The 23,596-nt window shown below is 52.4% G+C and overlaps 2 protein-coding genes across 5 annotated transcripts; one reads left to right on the top strand and one right to left on the bottom strand.

The window, feature by feature from the left end:
* Window positions 1-4,493: 4,493 nt before the first annotated feature.
* Window positions 4,494-17,623, bottom strand: LOC123830300 (nitric oxide synthase interacting protein). 2 transcript variants are annotated; one of them, XM_045856390.1, is made up of 9 exons: window positions 17,490-17,623; window positions 8,579-8,649; window positions 7,992-8,097; window positions 6,605-6,686; window positions 6,365-6,524; window positions 6,151-6,269; window positions 5,854-6,041; window positions 5,622-5,730; window positions 4,494-5,354 (listed from the first exon to the last, which is right to left on the bottom strand). In XM_045856390.1, the coding sequence occupies exons 2-9, from the start codon at window positions 8,646-8,648 to the stop codon at window positions 5,283-5,285; spliced, it is 906 nt and encodes a 301-aa protein (XP_045712346.1). In that variant the 5' UTR covers window position 8,649; window positions 17,490-17,623; the 3' UTR covers window positions 4,494-5,282. The 2 variants fall into 2 exon arrangements, with proteins under 2 accessions (XP_045712346.1, XP_045712347.1); XM_045856391.1 differs by having other exon boundaries at window positions 8,579-8,718; window positions 17,490-17,577.
* Window positions 17,615-23,563, top strand: PRRG2 (proline rich and Gla domain 2). 3 transcript variants are annotated; one of them, XM_045856393.1, is made up of 8 exons: window positions 17,631-17,646; window positions 18,400-18,465; window positions 19,104-19,207; window positions 19,387-19,562; window positions 19,742-19,781; window positions 21,492-21,627; window positions 22,470-22,616; window positions 22,945-23,563. In XM_045856393.1, the coding sequence occupies exons 3-8, from the start codon at window positions 19,117-19,119 to the stop codon at window positions 22,961-22,963; spliced, it is 609 nt and encodes a 202-aa protein (XP_045712349.1). In that variant the 5' UTR covers window positions 17,631-17,646; window positions 18,400-18,465; window positions 19,104-19,116; the 3' UTR covers window positions 22,964-23,563. The 3 variants fall into 3 exon arrangements, with proteins under 3 accessions (XP_045712350.1, XP_045712349.1, XP_045712348.1); XM_045856394.1 differs by lacking the exon at window positions 18,400-18,465 and having other exon boundaries at window positions 17,615-17,646; XM_045856392.1 differs by lacking the exon at window positions 17,631-17,646 and having other exon boundaries at window positions 18,210-18,465.
* Window positions 23,564-23,596: the final 33 nt, after the last annotated feature.

A 23,596-nucleotide genomic window follows, 5' to 3' on the forward strand; every position in this document is an offset into this window, starting at 1 on the left:
GGATTTTGAAGACACGCAATAAGTGACTATTAGGGGCCCTGACCTCTTTTATTTCAGATTGTCAAATAAAAAAAAATGACAACATCCAACAACAATAGCAAGCTGGTGTGAATGAATCCAGATTATACCTATTTTTTAAGTCAGATCAGCAAGAAGTAATATACTTTTGGTGTTCCCTAGGATTTTAGTAGTTTATGTGTGCCATGAGGTGAAAAAGGTTGGAAATTGCTGCTCTAGACCAATGTCTAGAGAACCGACAACTTAATATAAAGTCTCCCAATCCATGAACATGGTATAACTTCCCATTGACTTAAGTATTGCTTTGTAGGTTTTATAGGTTTCAGGGATGTTTTGTGGGTTTTGGGGCGAAGACCTTATATCTTTTTTTTTAAGATTTTATTTATTTATTTTTAGATAAAGGGGAAGGGAGAAAGAGGGAGAAACATCAATGTGTGGTTCCCTCCCAGGCGCCCCCCACTGGGGGCCTGGCCTGCAACCCAGATGTGTGCCCTGACTGGGAATCGAACCAGTGACCCTTTGGTTCACAGCCCACGCTCAATCCACAGAGCCACACCAGCCAGGGTTATCTTCTGTTAAATTGATCTCTAAGTATGTTTATATTGTTGTAATTGTTTTTCACTTTCACATTCCAACTTTTTGCTTCTAGAATATAAACATGCAATTCTTTTGGTTGGACTGAAACTATAATCTCTGTCTCTTTTGTAAAATTTAACTTATGTTCAGCTCGCTATGTTTTTAGGTTTGGTTGGACTTCCTGAAGTGTACCCCCTGCGTCTGGTTCAGGGTCAGCTAGATATTTGAGCAGAGTTTCCATAAGATATTTGGGATAAACCCTCTCTTTTCCAGATTTATCCCTCGCTTTCCCGTTGCTGTGGTGCTTCAACTCCGGAAGCCTGTGGAGTTTCCTCCCTGGGTGTTTAGCTGTCTCTCATGGTTCAGCTGCATGGAAGCTGAAGGCGTACAAATGAGAAACTTGCCCTCTGCCTTTCCTTTTTCTGAGTTTCAGTTTCCATCCCGTTTCTGCCTGTTTCTGTTCAATTTCTGGTGCCTCTAGTTAACTGTTTTCTGATTCACCCAGAATTTGTGACCGTTCCCCCGGGGAAGGTTGGAATTTGATTCCAAATGTGTGGATTCCAAACTTTTTGTTATGGTAATATACTGCCCCCTAGTGGCTTCGGCGGGAGAATTGGTTTATGGAGAAGTAGGGCAATTTCGTAGATTTTTTTTATCGTTCAACTATTCACACGCAGTGACAAATGACTTGTGCAGAACAAGTTTTGAAGGCAGGCTGAGCTGCATCTCATCACTCTTAGGGGTTCTCCCCAGAAGCATTTTTAAAACCTTTAGCATGATTTGGTTATTTAAAAATGTTGGCAATATACTCACAGAACATGAAATTCTAAATATACAAGATGCTATATACTAAAAATGAAGTCCTCCACCCCAGCCGGTGTGGTTCAGTTCATTGGGCATTGTCCCACACACCGAAAGGCCACCTGGGTTGCAGGTTCAGTCCCCTGGGGCATGATATTTCTGACCCTCTCTTTCTCCCTCCCTTCCCCTCTAAATCAGAAATAAAATGTTTTAAAATGAAGTCTTCCTTTCATGAAGTTCACACATAACCAGTGTCTCTTTCCGGAAAGAATTTACAGAGGTTTAAGTGAATATACTCCAATTCTTCTTCTTTTAATAGATATGATAGCAGCCCTGGCTGGCATGGCTAGGTGGGTTGAGTGATGGCCTGCGGCCAGGTCACTGGTTCGATTCCCAGTCAGGGTACATGCCTTGGCTTTGGGCCAGGTCCCCAGTTGGGCCATGTGAGAGGCAGCTGATGTGTCTCTTGCATATTGATGTTTCTCTCCCTCCCTTTCCTTCTCTAAAAAAGTAAATAAAATCTTTAAAAAAAGATGATAGCAGATGGTTAAAAATATTTTTACCTCTTCCTTTTTTAAAATAATGATAATTTTCCAAAGAGGTTTTCTATTTTAAAATAGAAAGGATTTTATTTACTTATTTTTAGAGAGAGGAGGAGAGAAATATCATTGTGAGTGGTTGCCTCTCACATGCTCCCATGTGCCCTGACTGGGAATCAAACCGGCAACTTTTTGGTTCACAGGACAACACCCAACCCACTAAGCCAACCAGTCAGGGCTTCTCTTGTTTTTCTTAAAAATACTTTTTTGTGACAAAATTCTTTGATTTTATTCTTTTAAAAAATCCTCACCCCAGGATATGTTTATTGATTTTAGAGAGAGGGTAAGGGGGAGAGGGAGAGAAACATCAATGTGAGACAGAAACATTGATTGGTTGCCTCCTGTGCCCACCCCGACCAGAAATCGAACCTGAACCCAGGTGTGTGCCCTGACCAAGAATTGAACCCACAACCTTTTGGTGTACGGCATGATGCTCCAACCAACTGGGCACCCGGCCAGGGCAGACTCCTCCAATCTTAAACTCACTTTTTAAAAAAAGATCTTATTTATTTTTTAGAGAGGGGAAGGGAGAGGGAGAGAAACATCAATGGTGGTTGCCTCTTGTGCACCCACTACCAGGGACCTGGACTGAAACCCAGGCATGTGCCCTAGACCGGGAATCAATTTGGTGACCCTTTGGTTTATAGGCAGGCGCTCAACACACTGGGTCACGCTAGCCAGGGCTAAGTTTACTTTTCTTATTGAGGTAATAAAGAATATATTTTGAAGACTGTTTCAATTCAGTCCAAAAGACTGTCTTTATTTCCTTTGTCTTTTTTTAAACAGCTGCTTTATTCTCACCTAGATAATTTAACCTGTTCTCTCCTGACCAAATTTCAATCGTTTCTTGTTTTTTACAAGAAAAAATGGAAGTGATGCTGCATGGAAGATGCTAGCACGTAATGTAACCACCACCATAATTAAGATACAGCCCTGGCTGGTGTGGCTCAGTGGATTGAGCACTGGACTGTGAACCAGAGGGTCACTAGTTCGATTCCCAGTCAGAGCACATGCCTGGGTTGTGGGCCAGGTCCCCAGTAGGGGACGCGTGAGAGGCAACCACTCATTGATGTTTCTCTCCCTCTCTCTAAAAACAAATAAATAAATATTTAAAGAGAAAGATATAGAGTTGTTCCATTAGCCCCGCAGACTCTCATGCCAACCCAGCCTCTGTAGTCAAAACCCCCTCCTCTCCTGGCAACCAAGGATTTGCTCCCTGCTCCTATGGTTTTCCTTTTTCCAGAATTAATCTCCCTATTTAAAAGTCTTAACAAGTAATTGCAAGGGTGTTTTTTCTTTTTTTTAATCCTCACCCGAGGATGTTTTTTCAGTGCTTTTTTGATAGAGGGGGCGGAGAGAGAAACATTGATGTGTAAGAGAAACAGTGGTTGTCTGCCTTTTCATAGGCACCCCAACCAGGGATCGAAGCCACAGCCTGGGCACGTGCCCTGACCAGAATCAAACCCTCGAACACTTGTCCACAGGATGATGCTCCAACCAGCTGAGCCACAGGGGCCAGAGCAGTCACTGCAAAGGTCTTATGAAGTGTGGCCACCGGCCCATTGAGGCTGCAGCCACAGACAGGCACGCCCCGCCCAGGATGCACCCCGGCCCGCCCACTTCTGCTCTAAACTTCAGACCAGTGTCTAGAGAACCTCTGCTGAGAAGAGGCAAGATTTGTTTCCATTTCCTGTCTCTCTCGTGCTGTACCACTCTTGCTTCCTCTTCTCGTTCCCTCTGAAAGCTTAGGGAACCTAGTTTTTGGAGCGAGGACCTTCCCACACACCCCCGGCCCCTTCCTGCAAAGGGCCTGACTTGTGAATAGAGCTGAATTTCGGTTCCTTGTGGAAATAAAGATGCCAGGATGGAAATCCTTGAAGTGGTTTGGGGCATGGGGGTGCTGTGCACCACACGGAAACAAGATTAGAGTCCTTGAGGGCCTGTGAGAAAAAGCTAGAAGGACTCAGCGGCAGCTGAGGGTGCTCAGGGAAGAGGAGGAGGATGGGGGTGCTCTGGGTGATGCGTGAGGACGTCCCTGGCCCGAAGCTGTGGTGAGGATTCAAGGGGGCTACAGACTGCCAGGTCCAAGTGGCCAGCGCTCCTATAAGGTTAGGGGCAACAGGGCCGGTTTCCAGGGACTGGGGACCGAAGAGTTGGGTGTGAGGGCCCTTAGGGGCCAAGGAAATGTTCTAGAAGTGCCTAGGGGAGCAAACACTGGGTTGGTGGTTTCCCAGGGTGCAATGTTGAGCCCACCCCACCTCCTACTAAAACCGGTCCCTGAGCCAGATGCACCACCCTGTCCTGCCCCTGGGGTGGGGGTGGGGGCTTCACCGAACAGCAGTGGGGCCACTTCCTGGTCCTTTGACTCCCATCTGGCCACTAGATGAGAAACCCTTTTACCAAAATGACAAGGCAGATGGTGCGAGCACTGAGATCTCACTTTGGCTAAACTCATGCACGCGCATGTGGAGAAAGGCCGGGAAGGACAGGACCTAGGGATCCATCCGGGAGGCGCGAAGGTTGTCTTTATTTTTTTCATCTTTGCTGGACTGGAGGTGCTCGTTCACCACCCTGCCCAGGGACGCTTTGGTGACCCCAAGGTTGTTCAACGCAAAGCTTTAAGGGCTGCACCTGCTGCCTGAGTCAGGCCAGAAGCCCACAAGTCTACCAGGCCCACGCCTCTGACTTCTTCTCCCACCCCTCCCCCTCACTCGCTCAGCTCCTCAAGCCCCCACCCTGTGCTTGCTGCCTCTGGGCCTTTGCCCTTGCGGTTTCCTCTTCCTCCTCACTCTCCTGCAGTCAGTGTTGGGGGGCGGGGGGGGGGGGCGAGGCCGCAGTTCCTGGCCACCTCTACACTGCCTGCCTGTTGCTCTCTGAAAGAACGCTATTTCCTTTGGGTGTGTTACCACACTTGACTCTGGCAGAGGTGTTCCTGGGCATCTCATGGACTTTGAATAATTTGGCCTAGACCAGAAGGATGCGAAGGGGGTCCTATCCAGCTTGTTAGAGCGGCGCGTTCATAGGATGGCGGCCGGGACTTCGACCTCCAGGCCGTCCTAATCAGTGTTCACGCTGTGCCTTTGCATTCAATTCAGGTTTTACTCTGAACCTGCAACCACACGGAACACTCGCACCTCACGCTTTCAAACTCGAGCCATTCCAGCATGCCCGCCACGACTGGGGAGCCTCCTCGCCCGCCGGCGGGCAGGTAGGTCCCCGGGGCTCCAGCAGGGAAGGAAGGCGCGGCTCGGCCAGTGGCTTCCAACCCCTTTATTTGCTCTCCGGCCCTCAGGCCTGCATCACCGGCCGCGACTTCTCCGCCTGCAACTTCACTCCAGAGCCCGCAAAGCCGGTGCCGCCCTGGAGGAGGGGAAAGGCAGACGTGAAGGCAGACCAAGGGCTGCAGGTGGGGGGTATCCTAAGTCAGCAACGTGAGACACAAAGTACCTCAAGCTAGGAAGGGTGGGGGCGGGGCCTAGGGTAATAGGGTGGGGTCGGTCATAGAGGGGGCGGGTCTTTGGGGAGAAGGGCGGTGTCCCGGGGCAGGAGTGGGTAACTGGGCAGGTGAGGGGCGGAGCCTTGGAGAGGGCACTGGGAGGAAGGCACGGTGGAAGGGCCCCTGCTCACCCGCTGCAGTACGATTATGTCACGGTCTGTGAGCTTCTCTCCATTCACTGGGTCCACCATGTCCTTCCGAATCAGCTTCTCCACGCACTCAAGGGTGACCACGGCCCCACTGTGGTGAGGGGAAGGGTGGGGCCGCCAATTAGAGGCCCCGCCCCTGAAGGAGAGCCACACCCCCTAGCCTGCCTCCCGCCCCCCCATGTACCCAAGTGTGCTCCCCCCACAGGAGACTCACGAGGGCCGCAACACCGCACAAGGCGTGGCATTGCTCAGGCTGTCGCGGGTCACGGCGCACACGTAGCGCTCACTGCGTGTGATGAGCCCCACGCGGTCCACAGAGCCGTCCAGAGGCGTGAAACGCACGGGCGTCAGGTCGGACATGCGCAGAGGCTTCCCGGACATGGGGCAGGTCACGGTGCGGGACTAGGAGAGCAGGAGAGAGGCAGGGCTGGCTGGCGTCCCTGTGATCGAGGGGAGGGTGCCCTCGGGACACTGGCACGGTGGGCGCAGGGGTGCTTGTTGGGGTGCTCACCGGCTTCTCCAGCTTGGTGGCTTTGGCCTCAGGCGTCAGCGACGGGATCCAGAAGCTGGGCAGCATTTTATCCTTGTCCTTGCCTGCGGGGCCGGCACTGGGACCGGGCAGGGCATCATCTACAGGGGGCAGAGCAGAGGGGTTCCGACGCTGCACCTAGGTAAGTACCTGGCCCTGGGGGAACCCACCCACCTGCAAGCCCACTCCCCCTTACCTGAGCCATTCCCCGAGGTGGCCTTGGGAGTGAAGGGGTTGAGGGGCCGGCTCACGATGGCCGCCTCCTTCTCCAGGAAGCCCCGCACCTGGTCCTGCGACGCGGCCCGCTGCAGCTCTTTCTGCTCCTCCCGCCGGGCGCTGCGCTGCTTCTCATAGGCCTGCGGGCAGCCAGGGAGCAGTGAGCGCCGCATCCAAACCACCCACACACCCCGTGCGCCCTTCTTATCGTCCTCATCACCTTCATCTGCCGGGCGATCTCCTTCTTCTGGTGTAAAATGTACTCCAGGATGGCCTCGCGCTCATACAGGTAGCCATCGGGGCTGCGGAGAGAGGACGGGATGGGAAGCGCGGCCTAGCTCAGGCTGCCCAGCCGGGGGTTCACAAGCACAGGGCTGAGAGCCTGGCTCCCGGCCAGGGCACCCACCGACCACGTCAGGGGCAGCAGCTGACTGGGGGCCCAGCTCCTTTACTCTCCCGGCTGCATGATGCGCTATGACGTGTAGGGAGAATCTCAGGTGGGGAAGGCTTACTCGGTGGGCCTGGGCTGGCCAAACCCTGCGCGTTCAGGACTGGCCCTTGAGGAGCTCCTGGGAGGGAACCTCTAGGCCTTGGACTGTCCGGCCTGAAGTGGTGTCTTTGTTCCCTTTGGCGCGGGTGGGGTGGGGTAGGGTGGGGCTGGGCTAGAGACCAAGGTCAGCCACAGGGTGGCCAGTCCTGTCTACGTGACCAACCTCCAGTAAAGACCCTGGACCCCAGGGCTTGGGCGAGTACCCCTGGCGGATGACACTCCATACGAGGTGTCACCTGTCACTGCTGGAAGAACCAAGTGCGGCCCCACCTGGGGGACAACTGGAAGCTGGCCTCTGGTGTCCCCTGGCCTCTGTCCCATGTGTCTTTGCCCCACTGCTGGTTTGAATCTGCCCCCTTTCACTGTGACAAACTGTCACTGTGAGGGTGGGTGACAGTTCTGCTGAGTTCTACAAGTCCCTCTAGGTTGCAGGGGTGTCCGACCTGTGGCCCTTGGGCCACATGCGGCCCAGGATGGCTGTGCATGCGGCCCAGCACAAATCTGTAAATTTACCTAAAACATTATGAGGGTTTTTTTGTGTGTGATTATGTGTTGCAATGTATTTAACGTGTGGCCCAAGACAACTCTTCTTCCAGTGTGGCCCAGAGATGCCGAAAGGCTGGACACCCCTGTGAGGGAACCAGTGACCCTGAAGGTGGCCACGGGGACCCTGATGCATTGACTGCTCTCATCACTGCCTCCTAACAGTCCTGTAATTGGGCACACACACAGCCAGTGACCACGCTGAGGACCTCATGCTTAGATCCCGCTGACGCCCGTGCTGGGTCCCCAGAGGCAGGTGAGGACCGGGAAGGGCTCCGCATGTGAGCTGTGTGAGGGGCCAGGTGACATTCCCAGAGCCCGCCCCTCCCTTACAGAGGACTTCTTTCCCACACTGCCCGGGGAAACACAGCAGCATCATGCCACTCTCAGACGAGGACACTGAGACTCTGAGAGGCAGAGCGCTTGCCCACGGCTCCCTGGCTGTGCGAGTGGCCAGACCCACTCCTACAGACCCCTCTCTGGGGCGCCCGCGCCGCCCGTGGTCCCTGCTCACGTGACGACGGGGTCATGGCAGGGCTGCAGAGACAGACAGCAACAGTCAAAGTCCTTGACGGCGTCCCGACTCAGTCGGATGTTCTGGGTCCCATAGCCTGAGGCCGCTGGGGGCAGAGACCAGAAGAAGGATGGAGGGACGGGAGACGTGTCTCCCCCACACGTTGAGAGAGAGGTGCAGACAGAAGTGGGAGGTGAGCAGACCCAGAGAAACAGGCAGTCGAGTGGGCTGTGTGTCTGCGTGCCTCGGAGTTGGGGACAAGGGCTGCCCAAGCCACAGGGAGGTGTTAATCCCCAAAGGACCTTCTGGCTCTGTGACCGGTCTCCAGAGCCTCAACCTCTGTGGGCCTCCATGTGTTCCTAGGGGATGTTGCTATGGCGACAGCGACCCCTTCCCTGAGAGGATTAGATGAGTTCACTCACACACAGAGGTGCTTAACACGGTGCCCGTCACATGGGATGTGGGGACAGGGTTGCTGGGTCACGTGGATGATGGGGTGGTGACCATCAGTTGGGGTGGAGACACACGCAGAGGCGCCAAGTGCCATGGTGACTTCAAGACACATCAGTTCCCTCCCAGCCCAGTACCTGTGTCCTTCTTCTTCTCGTGGTAGGTGTAGACAGCCCCGGCTGTGCAGTTCTTGCCGTGCCGAGTCATCCTGGGGGAGGAGGGACCAGTGGAGGGCGTTGGTGGCCAAAGGAGCCAATCTGTGCCCCAGAGCGGGAAGCTGGCGGTGGGGCAGGGGCGGACAGTATTACACACATTAACTGCTTAAGAAATTCCCACACATTCCAAAAAAGAAATGTCACTTTACCTTGAAAAAGACCTGGTTTGCTTACTGTAGGCGCGTCGGTGGGGGTGTGCCTTATGAGTCAGTGGGAGGTGGTGGGAGGAGTTAGCTAAAGTCTGATGGGGATGGCTAGCACCCTACGCGGATGGGTGTGGCTCCACACTCGCCATGCGGGGGGGGCGGGGGGCCTGGGGGGCCTGGTCGCTGTTCCAGGTGTGAGCGTGCCCTGCCTGCCTATGTACTCAATTCAACTGAATGCAGATTCCCGGTTCTCTGAGCCCTTCTGGTGGGCGAACTCACACGTAAACAAAGGTGAAATCTGCTTCACGCTCACATTAATCCCTAATGCCTCAAAAGAAGCATCAGAGTAGAACAGAGTGTACACGGAACTCTGGCAAATCAACGTGAAAAATCCAGCTGCCCCTGGCTGGGTGGCGCAGTTGGTTGGAGCATCATCCTGTCCACCCAAAGGTTGACGGTTGGATTCCCACCAGTCAGGGCACATGCCTGGGTTGCGAGGTCCCCAGGAGGGGGTGCACAAAAGGCAACCACACATCGATGTTTCTTTCCCTTTCTTCCCCTCTGTCTAAAAATAAATAAAATCTTTCAAAAACATGGAAGAAAATAAAATTAAGTTTTAAAAAAATTATGGGTAGGTCTTAAAAACACAATGCTGGGTGCAAAAAGAAACGAAAGGAGATCGCTGACAATCTACATGTGCCAAAACGATACAAAGAATGCTACAGACAAGAGTCACACATACCAGAATGGCTGTCCGGTAGGGAGGGGACTGACTGGGGGACAAGCAAGAATGAATGAATGAGACAAGAAGGGGGTAATATGGGCGGATGTGTGGAGGGCTGAGCAGTATGACCTGTGTGGGCTTGAGTGCAAGCTTGGCCCTGCACTCGTGTGACTCTGGACTGGTGATCTCCCTTTTCTTTATTTTTAAATTATTTTATTTTATGTTTTTATCCTCGCCTGAAGACATGGCCACGGATTCCAGAGAGAAGGGAAAGGGGGCGAGGTAGGGAGAGAGAGAGGGGGAGAGAGAGAGAGAGAGAGAGAGAGGAAGAGGAAGAGAGAGAAACATCGATCTTTCTCCTTGGAAGTGCTCCTACCTGGGATTGAACCCGCAACCTTTTGGTGCACAGAACAATGCTCAACTGACAGCCACCCGGCCAGGGCTGGTGATCTCCCTTTTCTGAGCCTCAGTTTCCTTTGATAAAAAGTGGGAATAGTCGGGGGACCTGGCTGATGGGACTGGATGGCTGCGAGGGCTAAGTGAGGTCATGTGCAGAGCTCGGCACACAGTGGGCATTTAGGGAATATTCTCTCTGGCTCTGGTTTAAGGAGGATCCAGAGGCAGAGGCGGGGTGGAATGAGGGTGCGGTAAGGGGGGCACATAACCGAGGGCTCCCAAAATGTAAAAAGCAGCTTTATCTTTATTTCCCCCTCTCCTTACTTTCAGAAACTTGCTTTTCACTTCCCGAGACTTGAAACATAACCCTCTCTGAGCCATGGATCTCGCTCGCCCCCTACTGGTGACTTCTTCCCAGAAGCCAATTTTTGTTTGTAGGTTTATTTATAGAGAATAGACGCCGCACAGACCTTAAGGATGCAGTTTGATGCGTTTTAACTAACGCACGCGCCCTTGTCACCACCTCCCCAATGGATACAGAGCATGGCTCGCCCCCCCCAGAAGTGGCCAGTGTGCTGCCCGCGGACTCGAACCTCATCGAAGCACCCCAACGGAACCCACAGCCCCCTCCTCCCACTTCCCCTCACCCCCAAGCTTTTGAGCAAGTGTCCAGCACCTGCTTGGTCCCCTTGGCTCACCTGCCGCCCGCTCCCCCGCTCTGGCCCCCTGGCTTCCGCCCAGCCCCCCACTACCACTCAGGAAGGTCGAGTTGACCTCCTCATGGACAAATTCCGCACTCTATTCTTAGTTGTCAACTGCCTTGACCCTCTGCAGTATTTGGCGCTGAGCTGCTTGTCCCGTGGCCAAGAACAGGGCATTTCTACGTCTTTGGCTTCACAGACTGGGACATTTTTCCTCTGAGAGAGAGGAACAGTTAGAGGGGGAGCTTTTTTTTTTTTTTCAAACCTGGACAGCCATGACGGGAATAATCGTGAGGGACACCGCTCGACCCTTGACCGCGTGCCAATCTCGGCCCCCCCCCCCATCTCCCCAACCGTCCAAACTCACGCACCTGCCGGTCTGCCCCACCACCACCACCGCTTTGCAGAGGCAAACTGGGGCTCAGAAGTGAGGCCATTTGCCTAGGGCACTGGTGCTCAGAGGTCCCTAAGATACTTTCAGGGGGCCCACAAAACTGTTTCCGTGGCTCTAGAGCAAAATGTGCCTCTTGTGCTCACACCACAATGCGTGTTGAGTGGCATTTTCCAGAGGCTGTGTAATACGTGAAGACATCATCACTCGGAAGGCTAACCAAGTGCGTGCTTGGGTTTTAAAAATGTGTTCTGTGTCCTGCTGGTGCGGCTCAGTGGATTGAGCACCTGCCGGCAAACCAAAAGGTCACCGGTTTGATTCCCAGGCAGGGCACATGCCTGGGTTGGGAACCGGCTCCCAAGGTGGGTGGGGGTGTATGTGAGGCAACCAGTCCATGTGTTTCTTCCTCTCTTCCTTCCCCTCTCTCTAAAAATAAATACATAAAATCTTTTTTAAAAGTTTGAATATCTGTTTCAATTTCTGATAGGGTACGTCTTAAAAGACAGAACTCAGACCAACAAAGGTTCATTGGAGTCCTCAATGATTTTTAAGGTCCTGAGACCCGTGGCCAAGGGTCGAGGAGGAGGCAGGTGGCAGTGCCAGGGTTTGAGAACTCCAGACGCCAAGCTTCCAGCCACTAGGCTGCCTTGTCTCTTCAGTGAGGCCAGTTTCAAAACAGAAAACAGAGCTGGTACCGTCTGCTGTCACTAGTATTTCCGAGATGACACATCAAAGCAACACCAGATATTCTTTTCTTTTTTATATTTCTTTAAAGGTTTTATTTGTCTTTAGAGAAAGAGGAAGAGAGGGAGAGAAACATCAATGTGTAGTTGCCTCTTAGGTGCCCGCTACCAGGGACCTGGCCTGCAACTCAGGCATGTGTCCTGACTGGGAATCAAACCGACGACCCTTTGGTTCGCAGCCCTTGCTCAATCCACTGAGCTACACCAGCCAGGGCTTTTTTACATTTTTAAAACTTAATTTTTTAATCCTCACCCAAGGATGTATTTACAGGATTCTAGAAATAAACGGAAGGAGAAGGAGAAAGAAACATCAGTGTCAGAGAGAAACATTGATCAGTTGCCTCCCATAAGCACCCTGACTGAGGACCAAACCGGCAACCTCAGTGTGTGCCCTGACTGGGAGCCGACCCTGCGACCCTTCGATGTGCAGGACAACACTCCATCAGACTGAGCCACACAGTCAGGGCAACGCCTGCTACTCTTCATCATCATTCCCACTTCACGGGGAGAAAACAGTCTCATAGAATCAACCCCCCCAGCTGGGAAGTGGAAGAGCTAGGATTCGAACCCAGGCAGCCAGGCTCTGGGGCTGCCCTCTTAACCACGTGGCAACTGTTAGTCCCACCAGGGAGGTCAGAATCCGAGAATTCTTATTGTTGTATGAAGTCTTCAAAATCCAGAGTATATTTTATTCTTTCAACACATCCCCATTCAGACACTAAGTTTCCATTGGAGATACTTGTCCTTATCTAGGTTTCATAAAATGTACTGGTGCTGAGCCTGGCCAGGTAGCTCAGTTAGTTAGAGCATCAATCAGCTACACCAAGGTTGTGGGTTCCATCCCTGGTCAGGGCACATACAAGCAACCAATGAATGCATCAATAAGTGGGACAACAAATCGATGTTTCTTTCTCCCTAAAATCAATATATAAAAACTGAAAGGAAAAAAAAAGGCTGGTGCAAATGGACATGCACCTACTCTGGTTTTCCAGTAACTGAATCAGGTATCAGTGCTTAAATTAAATGAAATCCAACGCAGGAACTTTAAAAGTCGGTCCCTCAGTGGCAGTAGCCACATAACAAAGTGCCCCATAGCCTCCTGGGATTAGCGGCTGCTGTACTGGAATATGAACAGCGCGGCGCTAAGACAGAAGGGCTTTTAAAACCATGACCCCAACGCCACGGCACATTAGCAATTCCTTCACATCATCGACAGTCCAGATGGTGTTCACAGGTCCCTGACTGTCCTGTCTTGTTTTTGTAGTTGGTCTGTTTGAATCCTGAACCCGTGGTTCTTTTTTTTAATAAAAATTTTAAAGATTTTATTGATTTATTGTTAAGAGAGAGGGGAAGGGAAGGAGAAACAGAGGGAGAGAAGCATCAATGTGTGGTTGTCTCTCGCACGCCCCCTACTGGGGACCTGGCCTGCAACCCAGGCATGTGCCCTGACTGGGAATTGAACCTGCAACCCTTTGGTTCACAGGCCGGAACTCAATCCACTGAGCCACACCAGTCAGAGCTGAATCCTGGGCCCATGGTTCTTAACCACTTGGCGGGCAGAGAGATCCCTTTGAGACCCTAACAGTACTACAAGCCTCTCTCCCTAGAAGGCCATCCCAGGGGGCAGAGGCCTCTGTGTGAAAGACACTCAGAGGCCTCATTACATCGAAGGACATCCCAGACAGAAACGGACCTGTTGAAAGCAGGCGAGAATTCCCAAAGAGCAAATGCAAGCCTCTGAGATTTTCCATGAATAATGGCTGATATTTATTTAAGCAGTTTGGTGAACCCGGCCCTGTTCTAAGCATTTTACACATATTATCTCCACCGAATTCCACAACAACCCAAACGGTTGCTACAGACAGGGAGACGGAGGCACGGAGAAGGTGCCCAAGGCCGTGCAGCGGAGGGTGTGCCACAGGCATCCCAGTCTGGGCTTACCCGTCACTGTTCTGCCCGGCTGCGGGCAGCCTGGGACTCTGTGCAGGATTTGGGTCAAGGAACGAGACTGCTGGTGTGCGCCTGGTCCTCCCCCCTGGAAATCCTGTCTCTCTGGGCTCAGTCGGGTGTTCCTTGAGCTCTGACAATGCCCTGAGTTACCTCCATTATAGCCACCACCCCTCCGCATATCCTCCCCTGGACCAGGAGTCCCCTGAAGGGGACCCAGGTCAGACTCCCCTTTGGGCGGCAGCACTGCCTGACACCTGGGGGGTGGGGAGCTCCGAGACGCTACCATGGGGTCAGTTCACCACTTCCACCACTTCAACCCCAGGGGAAGTGAGTGTTCAATGAACTGATCACCCAGCTAACCAATACATTGATCAGAAAAGCACTAGAATAGAAATGATCATCACATCCTTCGAACAGTTATGTACTGGGTCCTGTACCAAGCACTTGCCCCGTCTGAATGCACTCAGTCCTTGTGACAGCCGCCGGAGGAAGGCTCTCCACAGTTTGTAGGCAAGGAAAAAGATGCCCAGCCCTGGCCACGTAGCTCAGTTGGTTAGAGCATTGTCCTGATACTACAGGGTTGCGAGTTCAATTCCAGTTCAGGACACATACAAGAATCAATCAATGAATGCATAAATAAATAGAACAACAAACTGATGTTTCTCTCTCTCTTTTTAAAATCAATAAAAATTTAAAAATTTTTCTTAAGAGAACAGCCTCAGTGAACATTTGGAAACAGAACTTTAAATCACTTCCTTCAATGGCTTCCTGGACTTAGCTCAAGACAAAAACAGCTAACTGCTGGCCCTGGCTGGTGTAGTAGCTCAGCGGACTGAGCGTGGGCCGTGAACCAAAGGGTCGCCGGTTTGATTCCCAGTCAGGGCACATGCCTGGGTTGCGAGCCAGGTCCCCACTGGGGGCCACGTGAGAGGCAACCACACACTGATGCTTCTTTCCCTCTCTAAAAACAAACAAACAAATAAATAAATCCTCAAAAAAAAAAAAAAACCCAAACTGCTCAGATTTTAAAAAGCAGGCGGAATGAGAGAACTGGAAAACCATCACTGTAAGCCCTGATGGTGACGCAGCCAACCCAGGCAATGACAACTGACAGAAAAATGAACGGGAACGGGATATCAGGGTGCCTCTCTCAGGGTGCCACCACTCGCTAAAAGAAAGGACAAAGCTGCAGCTTTACAACCGTGGGTTTGCATTGTTCCATCTGTATCAGTCAGCTAGGGCTGCCAAAGCCAAATACCATCGACTGGGTGGCTCCAACCACAGATGTTTCTTTTCTCCCTGTTCTGGCAGCTGGAAGTCCGAGATCCGGGTAGCAGCGTGGTTGGGTCCTGGGGAGGACTCTCTTCCGGGCTCACAGATGGCTGACCCCCTCACTGTGGCCTCACACGGAGGAAAGGGCACTCTCTGGCGTTGCCCCCTCTTACAGGAACTCAATCCCCTGGCCTAGGGCCCCACTCTTAATGACCTCATGTGACCCCAACCACGCCCATAAAGGCCCTATCTCCAAACATTCCTGTTGTCTGGGGTCTGGGCTTCAACACATGAAGCTGGGGGGAGGGGACAAAAACACTGAGTTCATAAACACCACCTGAAGCTCCCCCACAATCTCATCACCCCAAAATTTGGAACAACCAGGCATCATACAACATGAAGCTATCAAGTCTGAAGTATTCATGTCAAAATGGCGGAACCTAAATTTAATCAAGTTTTTAGTTTTTATTACTTTTTAAACTTACTGATGAGAGAGCGAGAGAGAAAGGGATCCATTTGTTGTTCCACTTACTGATGCATTCACTGGTTGATGCTCATATGTGTCCTGACTGGGGATCGAACCTGCCACCTTGGCCTACCTGGACGACGCTGCAACTGCGCTACGTGCCCAGGGGGAGTAATCAACAGTTTTTATTTAATTTCCTGTTTCTAGGAAGTCACAGGATGTAACAGGGGTTGTCACCAAAAAAGGCCAGATAGGAAAGATTTTTCAACTCTGTGGGCCATACAGGTTCACAGCAACTCGACTCCCCTTGTCTGGCAAAAGCATCTGTGGACACTGTATGTGACTGGGCATGGCTGCGTTCTAATAAAACTTTATTTATTTATGTGTGATATCACACATAATTGTTATAGGGCACAAAATATTAGTCTTTTTTCCTCTCACATCGATGTTTCTCTCTCTTCCTTTCCCCCCTCTTTAAATAATAAATAATAAATCTTTAAAACAATGACAAAATTCTTGGAATGGACATTTCTTCAAAGAAGCACATGAGCCCTGGCTGGTGTGGCTTGGTGGATTGAGTACCAGCCTGCAGACCAAAAGATCGCCAGTTCAATGCCTAGTTGGGACACTTGCCTGGGTTGTGGGCCAGGGCAACCGATTAATGATTCTCTCCCTCTCCCTCCTTTCCCCACTCTCTAAAAATAAATAAACACTTTGCTAAAAAAACAAAAAGAAGCACATGAAAAAAGGCTCTATATCACTCATCTTTGAGAAAATGCAATCAAATCCACAATGAGATACCAGTTCATACCTATCTAGAATGACTACAATAAAAACATTGGGTACTAAGCATGTAGAAACTAGGTCCCCCACGCAGAGGTTGGGAATGTATAATGGAGTAGCCACTTTAGAAAACTGTGGCAGTTCCTCCACAGGTGACACAGAGTTACCATTTGATCCAGCAATTCCACTTCCAGTGGAACAGAAATGAAAACATGTTCACACAAATGCTTACACACAAATGTTCATAGCAGCATTATTCACGCTAGCCCCAAAGTGGAGACAACCCAAATGTTCATCAGTTGATAAATAGATAAACAAAATATGATGTGTATATCTCCTACAAAGGGACATTATTCAGCCATAAAAAAAAAGTAGTTCTGGCTGGTGTGGCTCAGTGGATTGAGCAGGGGCCTGCGAAGCAAAGGGTCACCAGTTCGAATCCCAGTCAGGGCACATGCCTGGGTTGCAGGCCAGGTCCCCATAGGGGCGCATGCAAAGCAACCACACATTGATGTTTCTCTCCCTCTTTCTCCTTCCCTTCCCCTCTCTCTAAAATAAATAAATAAATAAATAAATAAATAAATAAATAAATAAATAAAATCTAAAAAAAGAAAAGTATTAGTACATGCTACAGAATGGATGAACCTTTAAAACATCATGCTAAGTGAAAGAAGCCAGACAGAAAAATGATTCAATTCAAGAGAAGTGCTCAGATTAGGTCAATCCATACAGACAAAGTGGATTGGTGGCTGCCTGGGGCTGGGTGGGGATGTAAAATGGGGAGTGACAGCTAATGGGTCCTGGGTTTCTTTATGAGTGATGAAACTCTTCTAAAACTGACAAGGGTGGTGTGGTGGTTGCACAACTCTGGGAATATACCCAAAAACCACTGAACTGCACATTTTAAATGGGTAAACTACGTTAGGTGAATTACAGTCCAATAAAGCTGATAAAAAAAAAAAGAGGTCAGCAGGATTCAGGTTTGGCTTGCTGACCCCTGGAATAAGTGAAATGAGATTACGAAGAAGCAAAAAGGCAAATCCAGATCATGGGATGATCAGCAAAACAACTGACCCAGTTGCTTCAATGAATCAATTACACCGTGAATGGCGTGGAGAGGAGATTGTTCTAAATTAAGACAAATTCAAGAGACATTGAGAGACGACTAGATGTCCCTACCTCAGGACCCCAGGGCTCTAGCGGCTCTAGCCCGCGGGAAGCCGATCCGGGCAACACTATCCCTCCACCACCTGGAACTCACCTCACTAGTGGCTCCTTGTTCCTTCCTTGATTCTTCAACTGTTCCCCATACCCCGGAAAGGAGCGTTGTTTTCCCTCTTAGTTCCGCCCACTTCCGCGAGGAGCAAGAAACCGGAAATAGAGCTGCCCCTAGTTGCGGAGGTACGTCATCGGGCTCGGTAAGTCCTCCCTTGTTCTCTTTCTCCCTCCAGAAATGCGAGCGACAGATCGAAGGTTCCGGTTAGGAGAGCTAGGATGAATTTGGGGGCACGCTTAGTATCTACTAGGCATTTACCGGGGCAGGCGATTTCCTGCTTGTACCCACAGCTTTGCGTCTCTCCAAGCCGGAGTTTGATCACTAATCACTCCCTCCAGAAACTGGGAACCCACTTCCTCAAGTATATCCGCTTTTCTTGTAACTGAAGAGATCATTGAGAGGGGACAGTTCAGTTCCTCTGTCCCTATTTTATAAACGGAGCAATGGAGAAGTCTCGAGTCAAAGCCGTTCAAATCACTCCAGGAAACAGAAATTTACTACATCACACCCGCCTCTAGGGACCAAGGCATACAGGTCCCTCCAGTTTCTAAATATGTAGATGTCTAAATACCTGGAGACCTAGACGTTTATTTCCCGAGCTCGGCTGGGCGAGCTCCCATTGGGGAAACGCGAGGGGTGGAGGAGGGGCCTATCCAGTTCTCTAAGTATCCCACAGTGTCAGGGAACTTGGCCTCCCTATGGGGTTCTGAACCTTAGGGCCTTCATCATAAGGTCCCTTTAAATACTTTGTCCCTTACCTGAGTCCCGCCCAGAGCAGGTAGCCGCAAACTCCGCCCCGCTGCCAGAAACCCCGATCGGGGAGGATTACAGGGAGCGGGAGCACGGGGCACCCCTCCTTTCTCTTCCCTCCCCTCTATCCTGCCTCTCGTCGCAGCTGGCCGCAGCTGGCCTAGGAGGCCCTGGTTAAGGAGGAGGGGAAAGTATTCACAAGTCTGGACAGGTAAGTGAACGTCCCTGGAGGCAGAGCCTGGTTTGGGGACCTTGGCTTCCTGGCTCCTTGCCCCTCGGGGTCCCAAAATTCAGTGCCCCCAAGCCCAGGAGTCCAGGGCACTGGACCCAAGAATTTAGACCCCTGTTCTTCTGTCTCCTGTAACCTTTGATCTCTGTTGCTGGATGTGGCAATAGGCAGAGAGACATAGAGCTATGCGTGGAAGTTACCAGGACGAAAGGAATCCTCACCACCAGTGGACATGTTTATGAGCACCTACTATGTGCCAAAACTGTACTGGGGGCTGAAAACTCAGAGGATGGAAAAGATAAGTGTCCTGCTCATCTCTGCAGGCAGGAGCTACCTTTGTTCAAATCCTGCTTCTGAATCTTGCAAACTGTAAGACCCTGGGCAATCTCTTTCACCTGTCTGTGCCTTAGTTCTCTTATCTATAATGTAGGGATAACAATAGCATTGTTGTGGAAATTAAACTGCGTTGATAGAAGTAAACTACCTTGAACAGCATCTGGCCCAGAACACAGGCTATGGCAGTGTCTGCTATTATTGTGACAATTCACGGGCCACAGAGTCCCAGCAGGGAGACCTTCAGGGGCCGAGGCGTTTGTCATCTACACCACACCTCCTTCCAGGTGTCCACAAAATATGAGGGGCAGGGGCCACCCCTCTCTGCTGCTGCTTTACCTGGGGTTGGCCACCTGCCTGGACACCTCATCCAGTGGGGAGCAAGGCCAAGGTGAGTGTTTGGGGGAAGGGCTGGTATCCGGGCTCTGACGCCCACTTTCCCCTGACTCTGGACCCCTTGCCTCTAGTCCCCTCCTACCCCAGGGCCCCACAGCTTTCCTCCCCTTGGGTTCAGATCCCTCCATGTCTCTGGTCCTCCAATCTTCTGTCTGTCCTATCCTTTGGGCCCAGAAGTCTTCGTGGACTCCCCAGAGGCCCAGAGCTTCCTGGGTAGCCGTAGGCGAGTTCCTCGAGCCAATCACTGGGATCTGGAGCTGTTCATGCCGGGGAACCTGGAACGGGAGTGCTACGAGGAGAAGTGCTCCTGGGAGGAGGCCCGGGAGTACTTTGAGGACAATACTCTGACGGTGAGGGTCTGGGAGTCCCAGAGCCCCTGTTTCTCCAGGACCCGGTAGGCTGGGGAAGGGTCCTGGTCTTCAATGACTTCTACCCTCTGGTCTCGGAAGTCTGGGCGGGCTGGTTGGGGTGCATAGAATCTCCCAGTTGACGGCTGTCTTCCCCCCTTCTCTACTCCCACCTCTTCAAGGAGCGCTTTTGGGAGACGTACATCTACAATGGCAAAGCAGGTGAGTGGGAGGCCAAGCCCTCTGGTTCTGTGAAGCTAAGGCAGCCCCTTCCCATGGAGGCTGAACCAACACTCCCACCCCAGATTCTCCAATTCCTGGGTTCCTGGAGGTGGTGGTTAAAAGCTTCCTCACATTGGAGACTAGCCAGGGAGTCTGAGGGGCCCACCACGTCTCATTTTGAGAGGTCCCTTGTTTCCAGAAAGCGGGAAGTGAGGGTGGAGAGAGGAGTTACAGCCTGGGACCTCTCCGGCCTCTGGCTCAGAGTTGCTGGCCCACTTGAGCCCCGCTTTGGAGTCCAGAGCCTTAGCCCCTGCCGCAGCTTGGTTGCTAGGGGGGCTGCTCCCTAGCAACTGGGTTTGGCCAGACTGTAGAAGCCCGTGCCTCCTCACCTGACCAGTCTGCCCACCCTCAAACCCTTCTCTAAGTTCTGAGGCTCTGTCAATGGGCTGCAACCTTGCCACTAAGCGGGGGAAGGGCTGCTACTTAGCAACAGGGCCCTGGCCAGGCCAGGCCGGGCCTAGGAAGCCTGCAGCATTCACTACCTGGCTGGCTCCCCCTCCCCCACAGCCCCATCCCAGCCTGGGCCTGGTTGCTAAGGAGGCTTTCTCCCTAGCAACCACACCTAGCCAGGCTCAAGACCCAAGGCCTGCTGCCCACCAGAGGACCCCCCTCCAGGCACCAGATGCCCCACCCCCTTGTGGCCTGGTTGCTAGGGGTGGATGTACCTTAGCAACAGGCCCTAGGTCTGGGCTGGAGTCCTCACATTGGAGCCTGGTTGCTAGGGGAGGTAACCACCTTTCCACAGGCCTTTGGATGCCTGGTGGCTCCTTGAATCCACCTGAAACATGTCAGAGGGCCTGTCTCCTCAATGCAGCTTCTTGCTAAGAAGGCTCAAGCGTTGGGGTTTACTGTTTGAGGAAAGCCCCCCCACGCTCTGTTAAAGTTGGTCTCCCTCCCGTGCAAGACCTAGCAAGGCCTCAGGAAGCTGGAGTCCTCCCTGCAGCCCGCCTGCCCCTCCGCACCCCAGACATTCCCTCAGACACAAAGCCTGGGACTGCCAAAGGCGCCACACCTTAGGAAAGGGGCCACATGAGTTCTGGACACCCTAAATTCCTCCACTGATAACTGAATTTTTTTCTAGCCTTCTGGTAAATTCGAAAGCCTTCCTGTGGGTACTGCTCTTCCTGCAGAGTTGAGCCCTTGCCCCTCAGTAGCTTGATTGGTAAAATGGGCTGCCGTCCAGAGGGAGCAGGGCTGCCAGATAAAATACGGGAACCGCTCCGCCTCTCAGTGTGGGAGCCTCGAGAGTTGGCTCCAGGACTTTCCAACCCCACCTGTAGTGTGTCACCTGCAATCTTGGCAGATGGATTGCTTAGGCGAGTTTTGAACCACCCCACCTCGGGGGAGGGGCCTCTATTATCTCGGGGATACAGCTGGCGCATTTTCTAGGACCAGATGAGGTCATCGTAGGGCTTTTCTGTGTTTCATCTCATTGAATTTTTGCAGCCTGGCAGAGAGGGGTTATGGTCCCATTGTACCCTCAGGGCAATGAGTACAGTGAGTTGTCTGAGATCACACACAGCCAGGATATCGCCTCAGCTCTGCCCGGCTTTATGGCCACTCTGCCTCCCTCAGGGGAAAGGCATTTGGATGTCGGGGTGGGTGGCAGCCCCTGAGAAAGTGGCTCCCTCCCGCCCCCTTCTTCCACAGGGCACGGACGCGTGGATGTAGCAGGCCTGGTGGTGGGGCTGGCGTCTGGCATCCTGCTCATTGTGCTGGCTGGCCTGGGAGCCTTTTGGTATCTGCACTGGCATCGGGGCCGAGGCCAGCAGCCCAGTCCGCAAGAGTAAGGGGGCTTCACGGAGGAGAGGCTGGGGGGGGGGCTGGAGAGAAGCGTGAGCAGGGGAGGGCAGAGGGGTCAACCGAAGGACACAGGCCCAGGATTGGGGGCAGGTGGGTGCCGGTGAAAGGCCTGAGGAGACAGTCATGTGGAGAGTGAGTTCATGAGAGTGTGTCTCGTTGTGGCATCTACCTGTCTGGATCCTTGGTACCTGGCACACAGTAGGAGCCCAGTCAGTATTTGCTGCCTGTCTTGGCAGTACCAGGTTTCAGCTTGATTAGCACTCTGTGAATACTGGGTCTGGTGAGGCTGCAGCCGGTGACCTGTGTCTGTGGGTGTCCATGGTATGTTAGTTTCCGTGGTAAAGGGTGTAGTGCATGTTTGTGTGTGCCTGTACGAGTTGCCTGGGTGTGTCTTTCTCAGTGATAGGGTCTAAGAAGGTACCTGAGTGCCAGTCTTGGAAGTATAGCAGATTGGGGGACTTTTGAGATTAAGAGTTTATTGGGAATGGGTGTCTCTGTGTTGTGTCTGTTTCTGTGAGTGGTCCCCTGCCTCTCTGAAAGGCTGTCTTTCTCTCCATTACTCTGCTTGTATCTGGAGACCCTGTGGCTCTGAGTCTCTTTTAGCAGTTGTTGATTTGCGGGTCTGCCTGTCCCTGTGCATCTACCTGTCGTTTTGAGGTGCTTTGCTGCTTGTCAGATTGAAGGTGACCCTCCTTCTCCTTGGTTCATCTCCCCTCCACCTGTTCTCCACTACTCTTAGAGTCTCTGTCTCCCTAAGTCCTTCCTTCTTCCAAGTCTTTCTATCTTGCAGGTTTCCCCTGTTAACTGTGCACCTTCTATCCCCAGGGCCGAGCTCATCAACCCTCTCAGTCCCCTGAGCTCTCCGGGTCCGCCAACGCCTCTGCCGCTGCCCAAACCCCCAGGCCTCCCCACCTACGAACAGGCTTTAGCGGCCTCTGGGGTGCACGATGCACCTCCGCCCCCTTACTCCAGGTATGGGGCTGGGCTTCTGTCTGGGGGCGGGGCTCAGAGGGGAGGGCACGGCTGGAGGAGGGGCGTGGGTTCAGGGGCGGGACTTGGAATTTTGAGTTTATTATTCCGGGCGAGGTTTGAGCGCGGGGGCGGGGCCTTGTGCAATTGTCTGGGGGCGTGGTCCAGCGTTGTGAGTGTGGAGCATTTGAGGAGGGTGGGTCGTGTGCCCAGAGGGTCTGGGATTGGCTAAGAAAGCCCAGGGCCAGTCGGAGTGGTCTAGGTTGTGGGGGGTGGAAAAAAGGAAAAACAGCCGGGTCTTTGACTCCCCACTGTGCCCCTCCCCATGCAGCCTCCGGAGGCCTTGCTGAAGAGCTGCTTCGGAGCCGGGGTTCCCCGAACTGTGCCCCAGATTCACACCGGATTCCGGAAGCCCTCAGGCCTCTTAAACTGCGGAGCTGAGCTTGGAGGGGGGTGGGGTGGGAGTAGGGGTCGTCCGAACCGAGGCCTACCCTGGCACACGTGTTTCCGCCGCGTACGGATACACGCATGTCCCCATCGAAAGTGTTCCCGCGTTCCGGCACCTCGCAGGCCCCCAGGCTCTCTTGACCTTGGGGGTACCCGCCAGCCCCGCCCCCTGGGTAGGCTTGTGGTGGAAACTCTGACCAGGCGCGCCGGCCAGGTGTGCAGACTAGCGTGTGAGGTTTAACACGGCTATCTCTCGCCAGTGCCATGGGCCACACAGCAGAGCCCCGCCCGTGCACACGCATGTCTTAGTGCTTGTACAGGGGCGCTTTGCAACCCAGGGAAAGGGTGGGGGATGTATTTGCAACCGAGCTCGTTGGGGACGGGCTCGCATTGCACTCGGGGGATTGAAGTTGAGCTCTTCCCTTAAATAAAAACCCTTTGGAAAAGAAACCATAAAAAGCGAAACAATGCAAAAAATAAAAATAAACGACTGATCCAAGGCACGTCTGCGCGTAGTGGAGCTGCTTTTCTGTACA

This window comes from Phyllostomus hastatus, unplaced genomic scaffold (genome assembly GCF_019186645.2).
Source record: "Phyllostomus hastatus isolate PE091 unplaced genomic scaffold, TTU_PhHast_1.1 phas_scaffold_1224, whole genome shotgun sequence".
In the NCBI taxonomy this organism is placed as follows: Eukaryota; Metazoa; Chordata; class Mammalia; order Chiroptera; family Phyllostomidae; genus Phyllostomus; species Phyllostomus hastatus.